Source organism: Grus americana, chromosome 1 (genome assembly GCF_028858705.1).
Source record: "Grus americana isolate bGruAme1 chromosome 1, bGruAme1.mat, whole genome shotgun sequence".
NCBI lineage: Eukaryota > Metazoa > Chordata > Aves > Gruiformes > Gruidae > Grus > Grus americana.
The window spans coordinates 427,304-444,665 of NC_072852.1; the positions used below are offsets into that span (position 1 = coordinate 427,304).

General features: G+C 55.0%; 1 protein-coding gene across 9 annotated transcripts in view; it reads left to right on the plus strand.

The window, feature by feature from the left end:
- Nucleotides 1-17,362, plus strand: part of SHANK3 (SH3 and multiple ankyrin repeat domains 3) — a 383,466-nt gene that overhangs the window by 167,308 nt on the left and 198,796 nt on the right. For all 9 annotated transcript variants that reach the window (XR_008574833.1, XR_008574834.1, XM_054811562.1 and 6 more), the window contains exon 13: nucleotides 15,558-15,745. Coding sequence is in view for 7 of the 9 variants with exons in the window: in XM_054811562.1 (XP_054667537.1) it covers nucleotides 15,558-15,745 (188 nt within the window). In the remaining 2 variants the exon portion in view is untranslated. The remainder of the gene's footprint in view (nucleotides 1-15,557; nucleotides 15,746-17,362) is intronic.

Genomic DNA, 17,362 nt, shown 5'->3' on the forward strand with positions numbered 1-17,362 from the left:
GATCTTCAGCTCCCAAAAAGTTGCCTCCAGCTCTCTCCTGCCCTCCTCATTTCACAGACCCAGGGACCCCAAACACGGGATCCTCCCCAGTGTGTCCAGACATCCCAGGAGGTCTGCGGCACTACCAGGTGGGACGTTAGTCACCGTGAAGTCTACTCATGTTTCACAAACTTGGTCATCTCTGTGCTTGGTAACCAGATCGACTGCTCTGTAATTTGCCTTGCTGGGCAGCATTTCCCCCTTCTCGAGCTTTATCCTTTTCCAGCGTGAAGACGTGACCCCTCTTCAGCAGCACCGGGACTGAAGTTGGAAGGGAGATGGCTCCACGCAGTGGGACTTCAGCTCTTCTCTCCTAACTGCAGCTGTGGCTGGGCCTCCACCTTAGCCAGATCTGCTTACTGCTTCAGTGGTTGGCCTTAACTGCTTACTCAGCATCTTAGGTCTCTGCAGGGGTTCACTTTTTCCAGCTGTCACGTTGTCTTTGCTTTTGCAAACTTGCATGCTCATATCCTGTGCCTTTCAAAGCTCCATGCAAAGCTACAAATCACGTGCACAGCTTGTCGTCAGTCATCCTTATGGCATAAGTTTTAGGGTTAGACGTTCCAGACTCGGAGATATTAAGAGCTGTCGTACAGTGCTCCATAATAAACTCACCCTGTGTGACTTCAACAGCTCTAATCAAGCAGCTTGTCTGCAAGACGGAGTTAGTGCTAAACAAGCTGAGGAGTGACTTTGCAGCACAGAAGCCAGTTTGCAGCACCCAGTGCGGATGCTCTTCCTTGGGAGCCGTGTAAGGCTCCTGACACCCCATCTGCGTGGGGAGCAAGTGCTCACGGCCCTGTGCACCGCCGTTCATATTTGCACTTACTGTCATTCTACGCAGATAAAGCCCTTGGAGTGTTCTTTGGCTGTTTCTGAGTTGGAAACAGCTACAATTATTGTAGTAAATACCGCAGGGTCGGAGCACAGTCTGACCGGTGTGGCCGTGGCCATGTTCCCAGGCAGGGCCAGCGTTGTGTGGGGCGGTGGGGCCAGGGTCCGGCTGCTCGCAGTCGCTCTGCAGTGAGGGGAGACGTGTGGACGTGAGCCAGCGACTGCTGCTTGGCTTCAGGGCCGGGGAACAGCTCCTGCCTGTTTTACTGGTACTGTGGGTCCAGCTCGTGGTGTTGGTGCTCATGGAGTTGTTCTGCACCATCATCTCTCCTCCCTCGAATGTGAAACCTCAAGGTGTAATCATTTTTATGTTGAAGAGGTGGTCTCTCCATCTGAAGCTACAGATGCCATAAGATCCACCTGGTGTGGGAATCGTTGTCCTTGGTGTGCTTTACCTGCTTTGGCGATGTTTGCCATCGCTGCTTATGGGGTGACACCTGAGGGTGAGGCGGTGTGAGGACTCTGTGTAAGAGACACGGTATGAGAATTACTCGCTCTGTTGTTCATGTATAACATTTTCCATAGTCACTTTCAGAGACATAATGGTCTTCAGTTTGTGCACAGTACCCAACTCCTAACAATCCCAACCCCTGACCGGGCGGCTGACGTGGAAACGAGCTAGAGAGTGACTCGGGAGACCGCAGGCGGCGGGTGCCCGGGAGCCCCACGCATCCCTCGCAGGAGCCACGCAGCCGTTGGCGTGTCCGTCCGCGTGGCTGGAGGCCCTGAGTGCCGGGGCAGGGCTGCTCCATGGAGTGGATGGAGTCTGTGGCACCCTCTGCGGTCTCGCCAGGACCTCCCTGGCTGTCCGGGCACAGGAGGTCAGGGTACGCCCGCAGAGAGCACCTCCTCTCGCTGCTCCGATAGCAGAGGAAAACAGCGCGGGGTGTTCACAGAAATCACGTATGTGTCTGGGAGGTGGATTCAGACATTAGCCCAAACACGCTGAGAGCTGCGAGTCTAACCTCTGTCCGGAGGAACGTGCCTCGCTGGAGGTACGGCACTGCTCAGGCAGAGCTGTAGCAGCAGCCCGGCTCCTCTTTGGCTGCCTCCATCTCCGTGGGCACCAGCTAAGCACCTGGCACATCTCCTGGGCGAAGAGGGGACGCGCACCTGGGACGAGGCGCTCTCAGTTACAGATGGAGCCGTGCAGGAGAAGGTCACGGAGGTGAGGGAAAGGAAAGGATCATACATCCACCAAGGGCTGTCAGCTTTCTGAAGTGTATTACCAGTTTCCTGAATCCTCACGTGCTGAAGTGGTGGCTGCTAGACCTTTTGATACCTTCTGGCAAGCAAACCCACTCTGAATTCAGTTTTGGTCTTCCCTGAATATGTTCTTCCATCTTCTCTTAGTTTGTGCCCCTGAGATGTCCTCTAAAACTGACCTGAGCATGTCTGGTCCACAACATCTGCCCCGTAGGAAAGAACTTCATCTCCCGCATTGGTGCTGTGTGCCGTTTCTCAAGCTGCAAGCTCAGATTCCTCCAAGGGGACAAATGCGTGAGATGGTCTTTATTCTGCCATTAACTCTCAGCCTGTCTCAGCTCCAGCACCCTCTCCAAGCGGGACCTTGTACCTTGGCTTCTCAAAACATCCCATCCTCTCCTGAGCTCGCTCGCCAGTTGTCTCACATGTGCTACAGCTGTCTCAGGGAGCTTCGGGCTCTGGGACAAAATGTAGTAACTGCAGTGCCGAAGGCTTCATTTTAGCTTGCTGGAACTATTTTTGCTGGTATTTTAATGACCATATAATTTATAAGTAATATATTTCCCAGACACTGTCAGTGGGCTCTGCCAGAAGGACTGCGAGATGCAATCTCAGCCTCATGGCGCTCAGCCAGTCTGGGGGTCCCAAATGGTCCCGCTGGTGCCAGTACTGCCCGGCACAGCCCTGAGCAGCACGGTAGGGCTGGCAGTGGTGGCTCCTGCCGCCCCACCCCATCCTCGGCGTTACGCTGCGTGGACGTGGTTTCAGCATCCCCCTACCACTGTTGGGGGATACCTGGCTTAGTTCATCTTCCAGGCTTTAGTAGAATACTTTAAAGTTATGGGACAAACCTGCCAGTCTGCTTAAAGAGTAGTTTCTATCCAAAGGATCAGCCCCTGTTAGGACGGTGAAATTGCTTTGATGAGTGAGTGCGGTAGAGTCAGGCTCAAGTAAGTGTTTTGACTGTGCCATACCTGCTCTTTGCTGTGCCGTAGTCATGTGCACTGCATGCTTTATGCAAAGTTGGTCTAACTTTGAGTAGAATTAAAGCATTGATAACATAAAATAAAGCAGGTCTGGCTTTATTATTCCCCTAGACTGATGTATAGAGAGATTAAATATCAAGGAAAAAGATTTTCTGCAGGTATGAGAAGTTATTAGCAACAGGATCACAATCCTTTGTAGACAGAAGGACCATTGCAGAGTGAAAGAGTTACCCTTTGGGGACTTTACCGTATAGTTTATCCTGCAGGTTTGTTGTCCTAGATCCAAGCTGCATCATTTTAAACAGAAGGGGTCATTGCTGTGTTTGCTACATATTCCCAAGCAGTCATTCCCCTCTTTTTTCTGGGATGACACTTGCAAACTTGCAGTCCAGTCCCAGGTTGTGATGCTGCACTATTCTGGGGGTGAAATGTGTTGTACAGGCTGCGCTGACACCCCGAGTACTTCTCCTCAGTCCTGTGTTTGCTGAGCAGGGGCAGTAAGAGATAGCCACACCACCCCCTGTCCTACAAGCACGTGGGTCAGGGACCTGTTCACGGTGATCCCTCTCGGATGCTTCTTGTCGGTACCTCTGGTAGATCTCAGCGGGTCAGGGTTAGTGGTGGAAACCTCAGTGGTGGTGTTTTCTGCACAGCCACTGCTGCTCTGAGCACTGAGATGAGGGACAACCCAGTGGGTCCATTTCCAGTGCCATTGGGTCCCGTTTCCACCTGCTGCAGCTGTCTTTGTTGGCAAGCCTTGTCTTTACGTCATTTTGCCAGAAGCTGGGGACACAGCTCCTCATCCTGAAAACGTTTCGAGCACCGGGCAAACGCCATGGCTGGGGCTGAAGTCGGGTCCCGTGTGAAGGTCACCCCGCTGCCGCGGTGAGCTCTGGATGCCTGCTGCCTGCTGCCGCCACATCTGCAAGAACTGTGTCACCGCTTGGATCCTGAATCAGACTTGGTGGTGGCAAAACATTCTGGCAGCGGGGTAGACAATATGCCCCTTCCCAGGTGTCTGTCTGCTACAGGCGTCACAACAAGCCGCTCTGCCCAGGCGTATGACTCACGCATGCTCTCTTTTTTAAGAAATACAGATGCGGAGTAAATGGGAATCAATTACACTTCCTACACAAAGAATTCCCTTGATTTGGCATCTGACACAGATACATCCTTCCTTCCAAGGGAACAACATTGAAAATTAATTTGAGTTGTAGGGAAATTTCAGTTACGAATGCTCTTCCTCAGCAGTGACTCTCTTCAGCCACGTCACACACGTGAGGGTTCCCGCAGCACCGGTGACCGAACATCTGCCGGTGACAGAGGGCCCCTTCCTGAGCGGACCCTCCTGTGGCAGCGCCGAGGGGCTGGGCTGTGCTCGGGGATGGAATTGCTGCTGCCGCTTCCCCTTTCCACTGCGGGGAAGGACCTGCTTCGCCCCGGCACCCTGCAGCCACTGCGATGAAATAAGCGTCTGACCTGAGCAGCAGCCCTGAGAGCGTGGCTTTCCTTCGCTAGTGCTTGGACACAGAATCACACAGAACCCAGACTGGTGGGGGTGGGCAGGGACCTCTGGAGATCATCTGGTCCAACCCCCTGCTAGAGCAGGATCACCCAGAGCAGGTCGCACAGGATGGCGTCCAGGCGGGTTTGGAATCTCTCCAGAGAAGGAGACTCCACAACCTCTCTGGGCAGCCTGTCCCAGGGCTCGGTCACCCTCAGAGGGAAGAAGTTTTTCCTCCTGTTGAGATGGAACTTCCCGTGTTCCAGTTTGTGCCCGTTGCCCCTTGTCCTGTCGCTGGGCACCACGGAGAAGAGTCTGGCCCCATCCTGCTGACCCCCACCCTTTAGATCTTGATAAGTGTTGATGAGATCCCCTCTCAGGCTTCTCTTCTCCAGACTAAGCAGCCCCAGGTCTCTCAGCCTTTCCTCGTCCGAGAGATGAACACGCCAGTCCCAAATGTTATTTACAACAAAGTGTCTGTGTTTGCATGTCCAGGAACGGAGAAGAAGGGCCAATTTAACTGCCGAGTAACAAGGACCTGTGGCTCGAGGGGCTGGGATGTTCCTCACAAGCTTCACCCTGTTGCTCTGTCTCTCGGGCAGAGCCAGTGACCGGGGATGGGTCGAGGTGCACGAGTGGGAAGTCAGTGACAGACTGGCTCCCTGCGGTCTGGGGGTGTCTGAAGATAGGTCTGTTTGCAACACGGCATAGGGCAGAATGCCTGAATGCCTGCTTTGGGGCTCAAACAGCAAGTTGTGTTCGTATCCAGCTGAGCAGTGCGTCTCCTCTATGTTTTTCCTTATTTTGCTTTATCTAAGCAATAATATGGAAAATAAGAAGAAGGACAAAAAATTTAATTTCCATATATCAAGCGGGGCCTCAGTTGTTTCCAGATTTCTCTCATCTTTCTGGAGACGCATGCTGTCAGCTCCCAGCAGCCGCAGACATGGTCTCAGTAGGCCTGGCATGCTCGTGGTGCCTCCTCATCGCCTCTGCTGGCTTGGGCTGCATCTCCCGCAGATCCAGCCCCCCTCACTGGAGGTGCAGCATGTCGTGGAGAAACATCCATGGCACCATAGATTCAGGTAAAAAAATTCTTCGGGACTGAGCGTCTTACAATGTTATGGAAGAGAAAACTAATGCTCCCAAACTGCCAGTCCTTTGAGAAGAAATCTCTTCCTTTGTGCCATACAGGTCAGCAGTTGTCTTTGATCAGTCTTTGGGCAATGACAGTTTCAGTGCAAGAGCAATTGCCAGCAGAATATCTGGATCACAAGGAGGTGGCTGCAGCCACCCTGGAGGTCCTCTGGAGGCCATGTCCCAGGCTGGGGGTGGTTTTCATGTCTCAAAACCAGGACAGTTTGGCCCCAGCATTCTTGGTAAAGTGCTTTACAGTCCAAGTTTCAAAGCCACTTTTTTCTAAACAGAGCCAGCGCCTGAGCTGGGACTTTGCTGTCAGGGGCTGTGACGTTTCTGGGACGCACCCGGCCAGGCACTGCTCAGCTCGGTACTTCTGCTCTCGCCTCTGGTGCCGCAGCCCTGCTCGCTGCCACAGATGCTCCCTCCAGCACCTCCCGCTCTCCCGGTGTCACAGTAATGGCAGTGGCTCCTCTCTCCGCTGTACAAGGAGAGGAAAACGAGTGCTGCGGACCAGCCAAGAGACAATACTCTGCACGCTCTGCCAATGCAGTGGGAATTTCGTGCAAAGTTGTTGTCTTCTCCGGATCTGAGGTGTGTCCTGTGTCATCTCACACCAAAGGCTTCTTCTGAAGTTTGGGTCGGGAGATGGTGCAGTTGCTGTGTGCCTGACCTTGCACGCTGCACTGAGTGACAGCTGCCCTTCCTCCCTCCGGGATATTCTGAACGGTGTTTTGGCAGCATGGGGTATGCTTCTGCGCAAGTTCCCATTCTTTGGCCTTATTTTAATCCTTTAACATTTCCAAGCAGTTCCAGTAACTTCTGGACTCGACCATGGCTGTCTCCCAGCCACTGTTCCTGTGATTAAGGAACTGTGTGAGCAGAATGAGTGAATATCATTTGGTCAAATTATTTAAATTCACCATTGAGAGGGAGTTGGAAAGTAGCTGACAGCTACCGTCGCAAAGACAGAAAATGACTGCTGGAGTCCACGGGATCCGTGAGAGTGGGATCCATTCGGAAACTCTGGATTTCCAACAGCAAGGACAAAAGAGGGTAATGATCTATGGGCATTAGTCCAGGCAAGCCATGGCATCAGCCTAACGGAGCTCAGAGTAACGATGGTTGTGATTGGAATAGAAATACTGATATCTTTGTGCTGGCTCCTGAAACAAACTGACCGGAGTTGGGATATTTAGCTTGACAAAGGCAGTTTCAGGATCATCTTTCCTGGTTTCTCAGAGGTGAAGTGAGCTATGCGTCTCTGGCTGAAGGGTGTGCAAGAAGGGTGCCTTAGGTTGAAGAATAATTTTGAGGACCAACATTTCGGGCTGCAGCGTCAAAGTCTCAACTCATTCTCCTCATGGTTCTTGCTCCAGATGCCTGTGCCACCTAAACAGTTTTCCCAAGGTAATTTTAGTGAAGGCAGAAGGTGTCAAGCTGTGGGTTGCAGAGTCAGATGTCGTTTACCAGTTGCACTGGAGTAACCAGATCTATGTCAGTCTTTGTCATGGTCCTCTGTGGAGCTGCTTGGGCACTCGGGGAGGACCTTCTAGAAAAGGTCCTTGTAGACCTTTGAGTGGTCTGCTCAGTGTCTGGCCACGTACAGGGAGGTGGTGATGCTAACATTTGTTTATGAGGAATGGAATGTGTGCCCAGAAACCAGTTGCATACAGCAGATGCTGAATGCCATGTGTAGGGCACTGGGTTTTGAGACACACATAAAGACTTAGCAATCAAAATATTAAAGATTTCATAGTCACAGACTTCGCAAATTATTTCCTTCTTTACAAAGTAGCTCCTGCCTTCTGCACGGCATGGGTTCCTCCACCTCTAGGAGCCGCAAAGCCACAGACCTTCTGGGATTGGAAGGTTCATGGTGCCTAAAGTAGGGAGGGACTGATCAATCATCTCCTGTCACTCCCGAGTAACACTGACCAGGAGATACTGCTGCAATTATTCTTCTTTTTCTCCCCCCCGCCTTTTTTTTTTTCCCCTAGAGCAAACTTTTTGAAATAGCTTGTCTTGATCAGCAGCAGCTCGTGAGGATCCACCTGGACCTTTGCCTTCATGTGCCAGTGAGGTGTGGGGTTTGGTAAGCCTCTTGCAGCCCCTTTCAGTCAGTATCTAAACTTGTCACGTGCCTTTAGCAGAACTAGGCTTTCTCTCACCTTTGCGAAGAGCATCTGCCAGAGTGCGGTGCATGTTAATTCACGGTAGTTGCCTGTTCCTGCATTTGCTAGGCTTATCAGACAGGTTGTCCAAATTCCTAAGGACTGTGATCTTGCAGGATAGGCAGGATTAGAGGCATAATTTTAGGAAATCCCGTTATCCTCTTTGTCAACTGATAAAACTATATTTTATCTTTTCAGTAGGACTCTTTAAGATCTGATGGAGCTGCCCAGTGATATAAAACACTTTCAGCTGTCAGGGTGGAGAGGCACAAATCCAGCTACCACTGGGGGTGTTTCACTGGCTGGGATTCACACAGAGTGCTTTAAAGAGTGAATCGATATCTGTGATTATATAAAGGGAGACAAAACCTTTTAATTAATTGTCTCTCTCGGGTTTCCAGTTCTGCTCCATCTTCTCCAGACACATTTGTAAGGCTGTAGCCACAGCCAGGCGGAGGTGTTTATACTTCAGGGGAGGTAGTTCAACATCCAGACTAATCATTGCAGTAAAGCGTAGGTCACTGCCCGGAGAGGAGGTGCCTGCAGGACCTTTCCCAGCTGCCGCTTTGGCCAGCTCTCGCAGCCATTATCAGTGTGTCCTTGGCAGCAGACTCTCATTCCAGGTTTCCGAAGCATCTTGTAGGTCACGAGTGCCAGCGCTGCTCGGCCGAATGCACCTCTTCTGAGGATTTTCACGTTTGGTCGTTGGCCGACGTTGTCCCACACTGCGTTTCCCTCGCGCGGTGCAGCGCTGCGCTCCATCCTCACTGCGCTGCGGCGGGAGGAGCAGCCCCGCCGAGCTCCCGCTGCTCCTGGCGGATGCTGTGAGCTGACCGAGGGCTCCACGGCTCCAGCTTTACATCCTTGCTCAGGCCCCCATGCTAATTAGCTGGGGCGCTGGTCTGGCGGCTGTCTGAGGAGGAGCAGGGAAGGCGAGTGACTCCCGTTCTCCCGTTGCCTCCCCTTTCCCGAACAGTGTGAATCTACCACTAATTGGCTCTCGTTAGCAGGTGACGGTGCTATTCTCATTTAACTGTGCAGAGATGATCTGAGACCAGAAGTTTCTCAGCAGACTGAACAGCAAGCTAAATGAGCCATGCTCTAGGAACTGGAAGGAATAAAATCATTTTGTGCAAGAGCAGTAGCAGTTGGCCCCAGAATACCAGCCCGGGTCTGCCTCGTTACCCAGCTCGGGGGGCACGTGGGGGAGAAGGTGGGGGTCCTGCTCTGCTTTTGTGGCTGGGGAGAGCCCCAGTGGTGAGGCATAAAGCTCTCAATATCAGAAACTGCCTCCTGAATTTTGGACAGAACCTGTGTCTTTTGGTCATTATATCAGGTCTGACCCAGGTGATACCCTAGCCAGAGTGTCTCTGAAGATTTCTCCCATTTCTGAATTCAAGATCGCTCCAAAAATAGCTAATTGACAGCCAAAGGAAATTCCCATTGACCCCAAATATATGCTGGGGGACATCCCACTGGAAAACAGCTTTCCAGAGAAGGTCCAGGGGTTCCTGGCTGACACCAAGTTGAACATGAGCCAGCAATGTGCCCTTGCCACAAAGGTGGTGAAGGGTATCATGGGCTGCATTAGGCAAAGCGTCTCCAGCAGGTTGAGGGGGGGTGAGCTTTCCCTTCTGCTCAGCACTGGTGAGGCCACCCCTGGCATGCAAGGTCCAGTGCTGGGCTCCCCAGGACGAGAGAGATGGACATACTGGAGAGAGTCCAGGGAAGGGCCACGAAGATGATGAGGGGACTGGAGCATCTCTCCTGTGAGGAAAGGCTGAGAGGGCTGGGACTGTTCAGCCTGGTGAGGAGAAGACTCAGGGGATCTCATCGATGTGTATAAATACCTGCAGGGAGGATGCCGAGAGAGGAGGGAACCAGGCTCTTTCCGGTGGTGCCCAGTGACACGACCAGAGGCAACGGGCACAAACTGAAACGCGGGAGATTCCCCCTGAGCATCAGGAAACACTTTTTCACTGTGAGATTGACCGAGCACTGGGCCAGGCTGCCCAGAGAGGTTGTGGAGTCTCCATCCTTGGAGATGTTCAAAAGTCATCCAGACATGGTCCTGGGCAACTGGCCGTAGGTGTCCCAGCTTGAGCAGGGAATTGGATGGGATGACCTCCGGAGGTCCCTGCCACCCTCAACCAGTCTGTTTGGTTCTGTGAATCTGGGAAAGTTAGAAGCGACGAAGCTGCTATTTTCTTGCTGGAGCTGAAATAGTTTCGATCAAACCCAGTCTATTTCTGTATCTGTCAGCCACGCTTGTAGTAACAATTTGAAGCTCCAGAACAGCAGAAGCATTTCTTCCAAAGGACACGTAGTAAGTGCCATAACTGAGAAGCAGTGTTTGGTTGTCAGTCAAATTCTGACTAACAGTGCCGGGTTATAGGGACCTGGTGGACTTTATAATACTGCTTGTGTGATGGCAAAATCTCTCTTACCTAAGTACCGAAAAGTGCAACTCACAAAGGAGACCACTACCGCTCTCACTCCTGGACAAAGCTGAAAGACCCGTGGCAGGGCATGCGTTGTGTGCTTCTTCCCACCAAGCTTTGGGTACAGGTGTCTCCAGAAAGGTTCCTACAGAGAAATCGTCTCCAGGTACTCCATGGGTGCAGAGCTGTGTGTGTGAGAGCACATAAATGTTCTCAGAGCAAGAGGAGTAGTTTACAAATCCCTCCTTCCATGGCTGAAGTGAAAGACAACTCCAGCACCAGACATGACTCATTTAAAAAAAAAAAAAAGAAAAACAGAAGAAAAAGCATGCTTTTGGGATTGGTGCCTTGTGGACAAGAACAATTTAACAGTCATACAGTTACTAGGAAAGGTTAACAGGGTAACTGCAAAGCTGCCAAATACATTTCATTCCTGAAGGGTTCAGTTTATAACACATTTTGAAACCGTAGGAAGTTTCCCCATGCAAAAACCTTTCTGTATCCTAAAGCAACAAAAAATCCAATATTCAGCTCTCAAGGGGAAAAAAAATCAGGATCCATAATAGATACTTTCATGATAATGTGCAAGATGCCTTAGTATGTTCACTGCCTCCCGGAGACATGCAGAAATGTTGCAAGACGAAGCCTGAGTTATTCCCACAGCTCCAGCACAGCCTCGTTGGCTCGGATCTGCCACATTCCCTGGTCCTACCTTCACGGCCCGTGCTGCGGCACAAACACTGCAGCGCCCATAGAGCATCGGCTGTGCGCTCCGAAAACCGGCGTGCCTTCACCTCGCACCGTGGGTGCTCCGCCGGGACGGTGGTGGGCAGGAATTCCCCAAAGAAGGGAGAAGGAGGAGGAAGAGGAGGGTGGTTTAAACCTAAACTGAGATTCCTTCAGGCAGAACTCACCTGATAAAAAAGTGATTCTCTTCTGATCAGCCCCTTGAGAGCGCATAAAAATTAAAGCAGCCGTCCTGGGTATTTGGGGCTGCTTGATGTGTTTGAAGTAATTGTGGGGACTATTATGGGCTGTTAATTCACTTGCGGTGATTTAAACCTACCACCAGCCTGCGGAAAGGAAGTCTGTCTTCCCTCAGAAACGACTATGGCTTGTTGAGGGGATTATCGTACGTGTCTGCTCTCGTGAGGAAGCTCTTCCGTACTGGGACCCAACACTGTTTCTGATGGAGACACCCTGTCAGATGGTCAAGTCTCCATCACCGTCTCCAGGCACTATCGACTCTGGATGCTTCCAGGGGCTAAAATATCTGTAAGAAGCGTAAGACATGGAGTCACGCATCAAATCCATCTCAAACAGTTGTTTTCAACAGGCAGAGCGAATGTGGGATCTCAGAAATTTTATACAAAGGCGTGCCATCAGGTTTTGCATACTGATGCGTAGGCTTACAACAGCGTTTCTTGGGCGCTCGTTTATCTGCAGGAGAACCAAACCCGAGCACCTGGACTGCGAGCAACCCCCTCAGGACCTGACCAGGAGGAACACCGTCTGCAGGCTGCTCGGGCTCCTCCTGGCTCTGGCGAAGCGTCCAGAGAAATTTCAGCTCGCCGGCTTCCAGAGCAGGTTGCCGGTTGCAGAGGCAGCAGGTGACGTTAGGAGGACGAGTCCTCCATCTGCTGCTGAGGCTCATTCAAACCGGACGCGTCCCTCTTGCCGCGTGCTTTAGTGGAACGATACCTACTGCTGGGCTGATTTACCCAACGTCGCTCTCCGGTCGCTGCGGTGAAATCTGACGTGCAGTTCGGACAGACAAGTTCCAGATAAACGGCCGCCATGAAGAGAAAAGCCCTGTGATCCCCAAGGACAGGATCTCTGTGCAGAAAAAGAAAGGGCTGCGGCTCTTTTGCAGTGATGATGTTTATTTGAGCTGCCCCCACTCTGCACCCCTGTGGGGAGCAGCCTCCTCTGGCGCCCAGGCTTCTCGGTCACGGCGTCTGTCCTGTGTGACTCGGAGAGGGGGAGGAGGATGTGGGCATCGCACGCGGCGAAATCACGATTACACACTGGGGACGTTAAGAAGCTCCTTAGCTGCTTAATAAACGCCGCCGCGGTAGTGTTTGTTTTATTCATAATATACAAGGCGTCCTGGCTGCTGTTCAGAAATAAGTTATGGATCCAGCAGCGATTAGCTACAGCTTAACTAGGCGATAGAAAGGATGAAACCCGCTCCTTCAGGCCTCAAGGTGCCTTATGGCACAGGGTGATAAAGTAGGTGAAGAAACACGTTGTCAGTTCACGTGGAAACATGCCAAGAGATGCTCTGCTCTTGACTGATAGAAAGCCTGAAACCCATTCCAGGCAGTTTTTCTCACATTTTCCAGTTGGGAATATAGGTAGAAATGTTCCCGGAGTAGAGCCTGAACCTGGAGCAGCTGCACGACAGGTCTCTATCAAGCGGGCATTAACACGAAATACGATTAAACTGATTAACATCCTTTAATTGAAATTGAGCCTGCCAAAAGTGCCCAAACAAAAATGGTGGTATTCTTTGAAGTTATTACAAAACTTGTTATAAATGTACCTCTGATATAATAGATGTAGGCTTCTGAGACATTTTGACTTAATAACTCCTTAACGATTGAAAAATGAGCGTGCTACAAAATCAATATGGCAGATACGAACTGGATTGCAAGCCACATAATTAATGCTTCCCCAGTGCAGCTGCTGAAGAGGAGCCACGGAGACTTTGGGCTGTTGTTTTGATCTTCATGTCACTTGTGCAAGGACCGGCTCTTGGTCCAGCAGCAGTATTTTCAAAAATCACGTGAAAGACGATGCAAGGTTGTTGCTGAGAAAATGCACAGGCAACGGTGCATCAAACTGCCGCAATCCTACTGGAGGGTGCCAAGGTGCAGGATCAGTGGTGGAGCTGTGGGGTCCTCAGTGGCCGCGCGTCGGCAGCGCGGTTGTTTGAGAGCAGCGTCGGCGGCACGGCAAGGGGAGGGTAGGCTCGTAGTCGGTAGCCTGGAGAAGCGCAATGGTGGGAGCGGGTCCTGCTTGCTGACAGGTCTGTGTGGGCACCCATTGCAGTCCGCGGAGCTGGAGGGGGTGCGTGGCCCCAGTGCTGCGGCGATCCCACCGTGCGCCGGCAGCCTGGCCGCCCCGCATGCGTACCCACACCCACGTGCAAAGCCCGAAGCGCGAGTGCCCAGTCCTGGGGGCCGAGCGTCCCCAGGCCAGCGTGAGCACGCGGCAGTGTGCAGAGCTGCAGTGCTGGCGAGGCGCGCTGCACTGAGCAGATATTTCTGTGAGCTGTCTGCAATACCTACCTTTTCTGCATGCTTCTCGTGACTGTTTCTAAAAACATAAAGGGCCCTTTTAGAGATCTGAGCTGGTCTTTAATATCTCTGCATTGACTAAAAATGATACTGGAGTGACATTTAGAAGTATTATAAGGAAAGGGTAGCTATTTATTTCTTATTAAGTGTTTTTTCCCTTGAGGGACTATAACTTAGCGCAGTACTGAAGCAGCAGGCTTCTGGGCTGAGGCTGGCAGGTTACCCGGCGCACGTCCCCGGCGTGACAGTGCCTTCTGCTGAAGCTTCGTGGCTGCGGATGGAAGTTTGACGGGAGGGTTTGGGCAGCCCGCAGATGCCAAGACGGGAAGCCGTGCCTCTTGTGCCGGCCTGTTTGTTTCTGCGTTGGGTCACCGTTCCTGGCTCTCTGCTGGTTTCTGTGCGGCAGGCGTCCGCCAGCAGAACTGCTCCGTGACGGCGGCAGAGCTCCTGGGGGAGCTCAGACTGTCCCAGGCTGAGGGACGCCGTCCTCTCTCCGGGCTGCACCCTGCTTTCCAAGGAGCGGCGAACCCCTTTGGGTTACGGCCATTTCTGGGGGGGCGTGTGAGGGACAGCTTTTCCTGCCGCAGCGGCTGTTCCCCTCTACCTGCACCATCACCAGGCAGCGCCTCCGGCAGCAGGAGGGTCTGCGGGAGGAGACCCCCTGCACCGCTGTGCCCCTGCCCCTCCCGAGGGCCCCGGGGGGCAGCGGGTGGGTGGTTGGGGGGCAGCCCCATAGGGGCTGTGGATGCACGGCCCCACGGGCTGCGGGGTGAGGATGTACCCACCCAAGAGGGGCTGAGAGTGCAGATCAGGGGGGCTGCGACTGCGGGGCGTGGGGGCTGGGAGCTGGGGGGGCTGCGAACAGGGCGCTGCAGGGGCAGCAGGGGGGAGCAGCCTGCTGGAGCGGCGGGAGCCGGGGTGCTGCCAGCGAGGCTGCGGCCAGTCCCGAGCGCCCCCCGCCGCCCCGTGTGCGGGGGGCTGCGAGCGGCGGGACTGCGGTGCGCGGCGCTGGCAGCTCGGGGGCAGAGGGGACCCCCCGCCCCCGGCACTGCCCCCCGAATAGGGCACTGCTGTCACCCCTCCGGGGCACTGCTCCCCGCCCCGGGAGCGGGAGCCGGGCACCCCCGCACATCCCCCCGCCCCCCCACCTCGGCATTGCTCCCCCCCCAAACTGCCCCCTCCACTGCCTCGCCGGGCACCGCCCCCCGCAAACTGCCCCCCCCCCCCCGCACACGCCTCGTCGGGCATCGCCCCCCAAATCTGTCCCGCCCCCCCCCAATGCCTCGCCGGGCATTGGCCCTCCAAACTCCCCCGCCCCGTACGCTGCTCCCCGGGAACTCCCTCCCTCCCCACTCCCCCCCCAAGCTGCCCGCCCCCCGGCCCTGCCCCTCCAACTGCCCCGGCACTGCCCCCGCCCCGCTCCCCGGCCCGGGGCAGTGGCGGCCGCCAGGGGGCGTCTCGGAGCGCGGCCCCGGCCCCGCGGCGGCGGCGGCAGCGGCGGCAGCGGCGGCTCGGGGCGGCGGCGGCGCGGCGGGGGCGGCGGCCGGGGGCGGGAGGCGGCTGGGCCGGCGCCGTCCCCGCCCGCAGGGGGAGGAGCCGCCGGCGGCGGCACCTGCCCCGGGCCATGGTGCGCGCGGCGGCGGCGCGGCGCCGGAGGGAGCGGAGCGCCGCGCGGGGCGGGCGGCGCCGCGCCATGGAGCCGGCGGCGGGCGGCGGCCCCCCAGCCGCAGCCGGTGCCCGCGCCCGGGCGGCGCCGCGGCGGCCGGGGCTGCGCTGAGCCCCGCCGGCCCCGCCATGGCGCAGCCCGCGGGCCGCGGTGGGCCGAGCCGCGAGCTGCCGGGCATCAGCACCGTAACCTACGTCTTCGTTTACAGCCCCGGCGGCCCGGCGGGCCCCCCCGGCCCCGGCCCCGAGCCCGCGCCGCACGCCGCGCCCGCCCCGCTGCGCGGGCCCAAGCGGAAGCTGTACAGCGCCGTGCCCGGCCGCAAGTTCATCGTGGTGAAGAGCTACGCGCCGCAGGGCGAGGGCGAGATCCAGCTCAACCGGGGCGAAGCCGTCAAGGGTGAGTGCGGGCGGGCGGCGGGCGGGTGGGGGAGTGGGGGCCCGGGGATGGCACCCACCAGCCGCGGGCTGCTGCCCGGGGCTCCCGCTGCAGCCACGGGCTGGGGGCCAGCAGCATTGGTTGTCCTGTCTGTGGCCACGGGGTCCCGGGTCTGGCTGTGGGGTGCCAGGGCCGTAGCCCAGCTGAGGGGTGGCAGAGCTGTGGGGTCCCCAGTCAGCTCCAGCCGAGGGTCCCTTGGCCAAGCCATTGGGGTGCAGGGCTGTGGGGTGCTGGTCAGGCCCTGGGGCTGCCCGGTCGGGCCCCAGATGTGGGGTCACGGCTCCTCGGTGCGGCCCTGGAGCTCTGGTCCTGCTGTCAGGCCCTGGGTCGTCGGTCCCGCCCTGTGACACAGGGCCATGGGTGCCATGCTTTGCTGGGACCCCCAGGAGAAGCGGGCACCTCTCCGAACCCTCTCCTCCCCAGCCCGGGGTTGACTGTGTGCCCTGAGAGCTGCTCCTTCCTGTGCCATGGGCCATCCGCAAGGCTCCGGGTTGCCAGCCCGCCTCTTGCTGGGCGCTGGTGGGGCGGGCTGAGAGCAGCGAGGGGGAGGCGGGCAAGGAAGCGCTTCCTAAACAAACTCCTAACCACAGCAACGCAGAGCTCACAGGGAGACGCGAGGCTTAGAGGGATAATGGCATTGCCCGTTATGTTGGGCAGGCTTCCTGAAAGACGTGTAAACCCTGCGGTAGGTCATAAGTCAGTTTCCAGCAGATAGGGATAAGAAAAGCCTTCCTCTGCAAGCGGGCTAATTCCATAGTTTTTCACAGAAAGTTTAAGTATCTTCTTTTCATCCTCCTGCCTCCACTTTTTTTGCTGATGCCTCTTACAGTGCGGGCTGGAGCAGTTGCTAATCTGACTAGTTGCATTAGCTGTAATGTGGATCCCAGCTTTGGAGTGGGAGTCAGGGCTTGCTGTTCATGCTCTGAACTGCTGCCTCAAAAGCCCATGAGACAGCCAGGCCCTGTGCTGTGGATGCCAAAACCCTCCCCTCGGAGCTAGCAGTCCAAGCAGACTTGCTGTTGCCCCCACTGATGTGTTTTTGTCCCCTGAGTGGAGGAGGAGATAGACGCGAAGTGCCTGCGACTTGGCTGATGTGCCAGTTGGTGAGGCTTTCTGCAGCAGGGTAGCTGGAGTTTACGGGCGTTAGATGTGTGGAGCTACACAATGTGTGGTTGTGGTGTTTGTTTCCAGGAGGCTGGCAGTAATCAACAGATGGACGGGGCTTTTGGGTCAGAAGTGCTTTTCCCATCCCTCGTCTTCACCCGCTTACCCAGTGTTTTCTATCACACCCTTCTGTGTCTCCTCACGTTTGCATTGAGTAGATGGTCCTGATGCCATTCCTCAGTAATTGCAACAGAATCCTTAACTCGTGTATTCACCTGTAATTGTTTGCATATCATCTTCATGTGATCTCCAGAGAGAAAGCAAGTTGTGGAAAGTACCATGGGGATAGTGCGGACTATGACGGCAATGGCTCCCCAGAGCTGGCGGCACTCTCAGCTGACTTTCTTAATGTGTGACTGAGAAGGCTTAATAGAAGTTAAAAGAGAGTCACTTCAGTGACTGACTCGCTTTTGA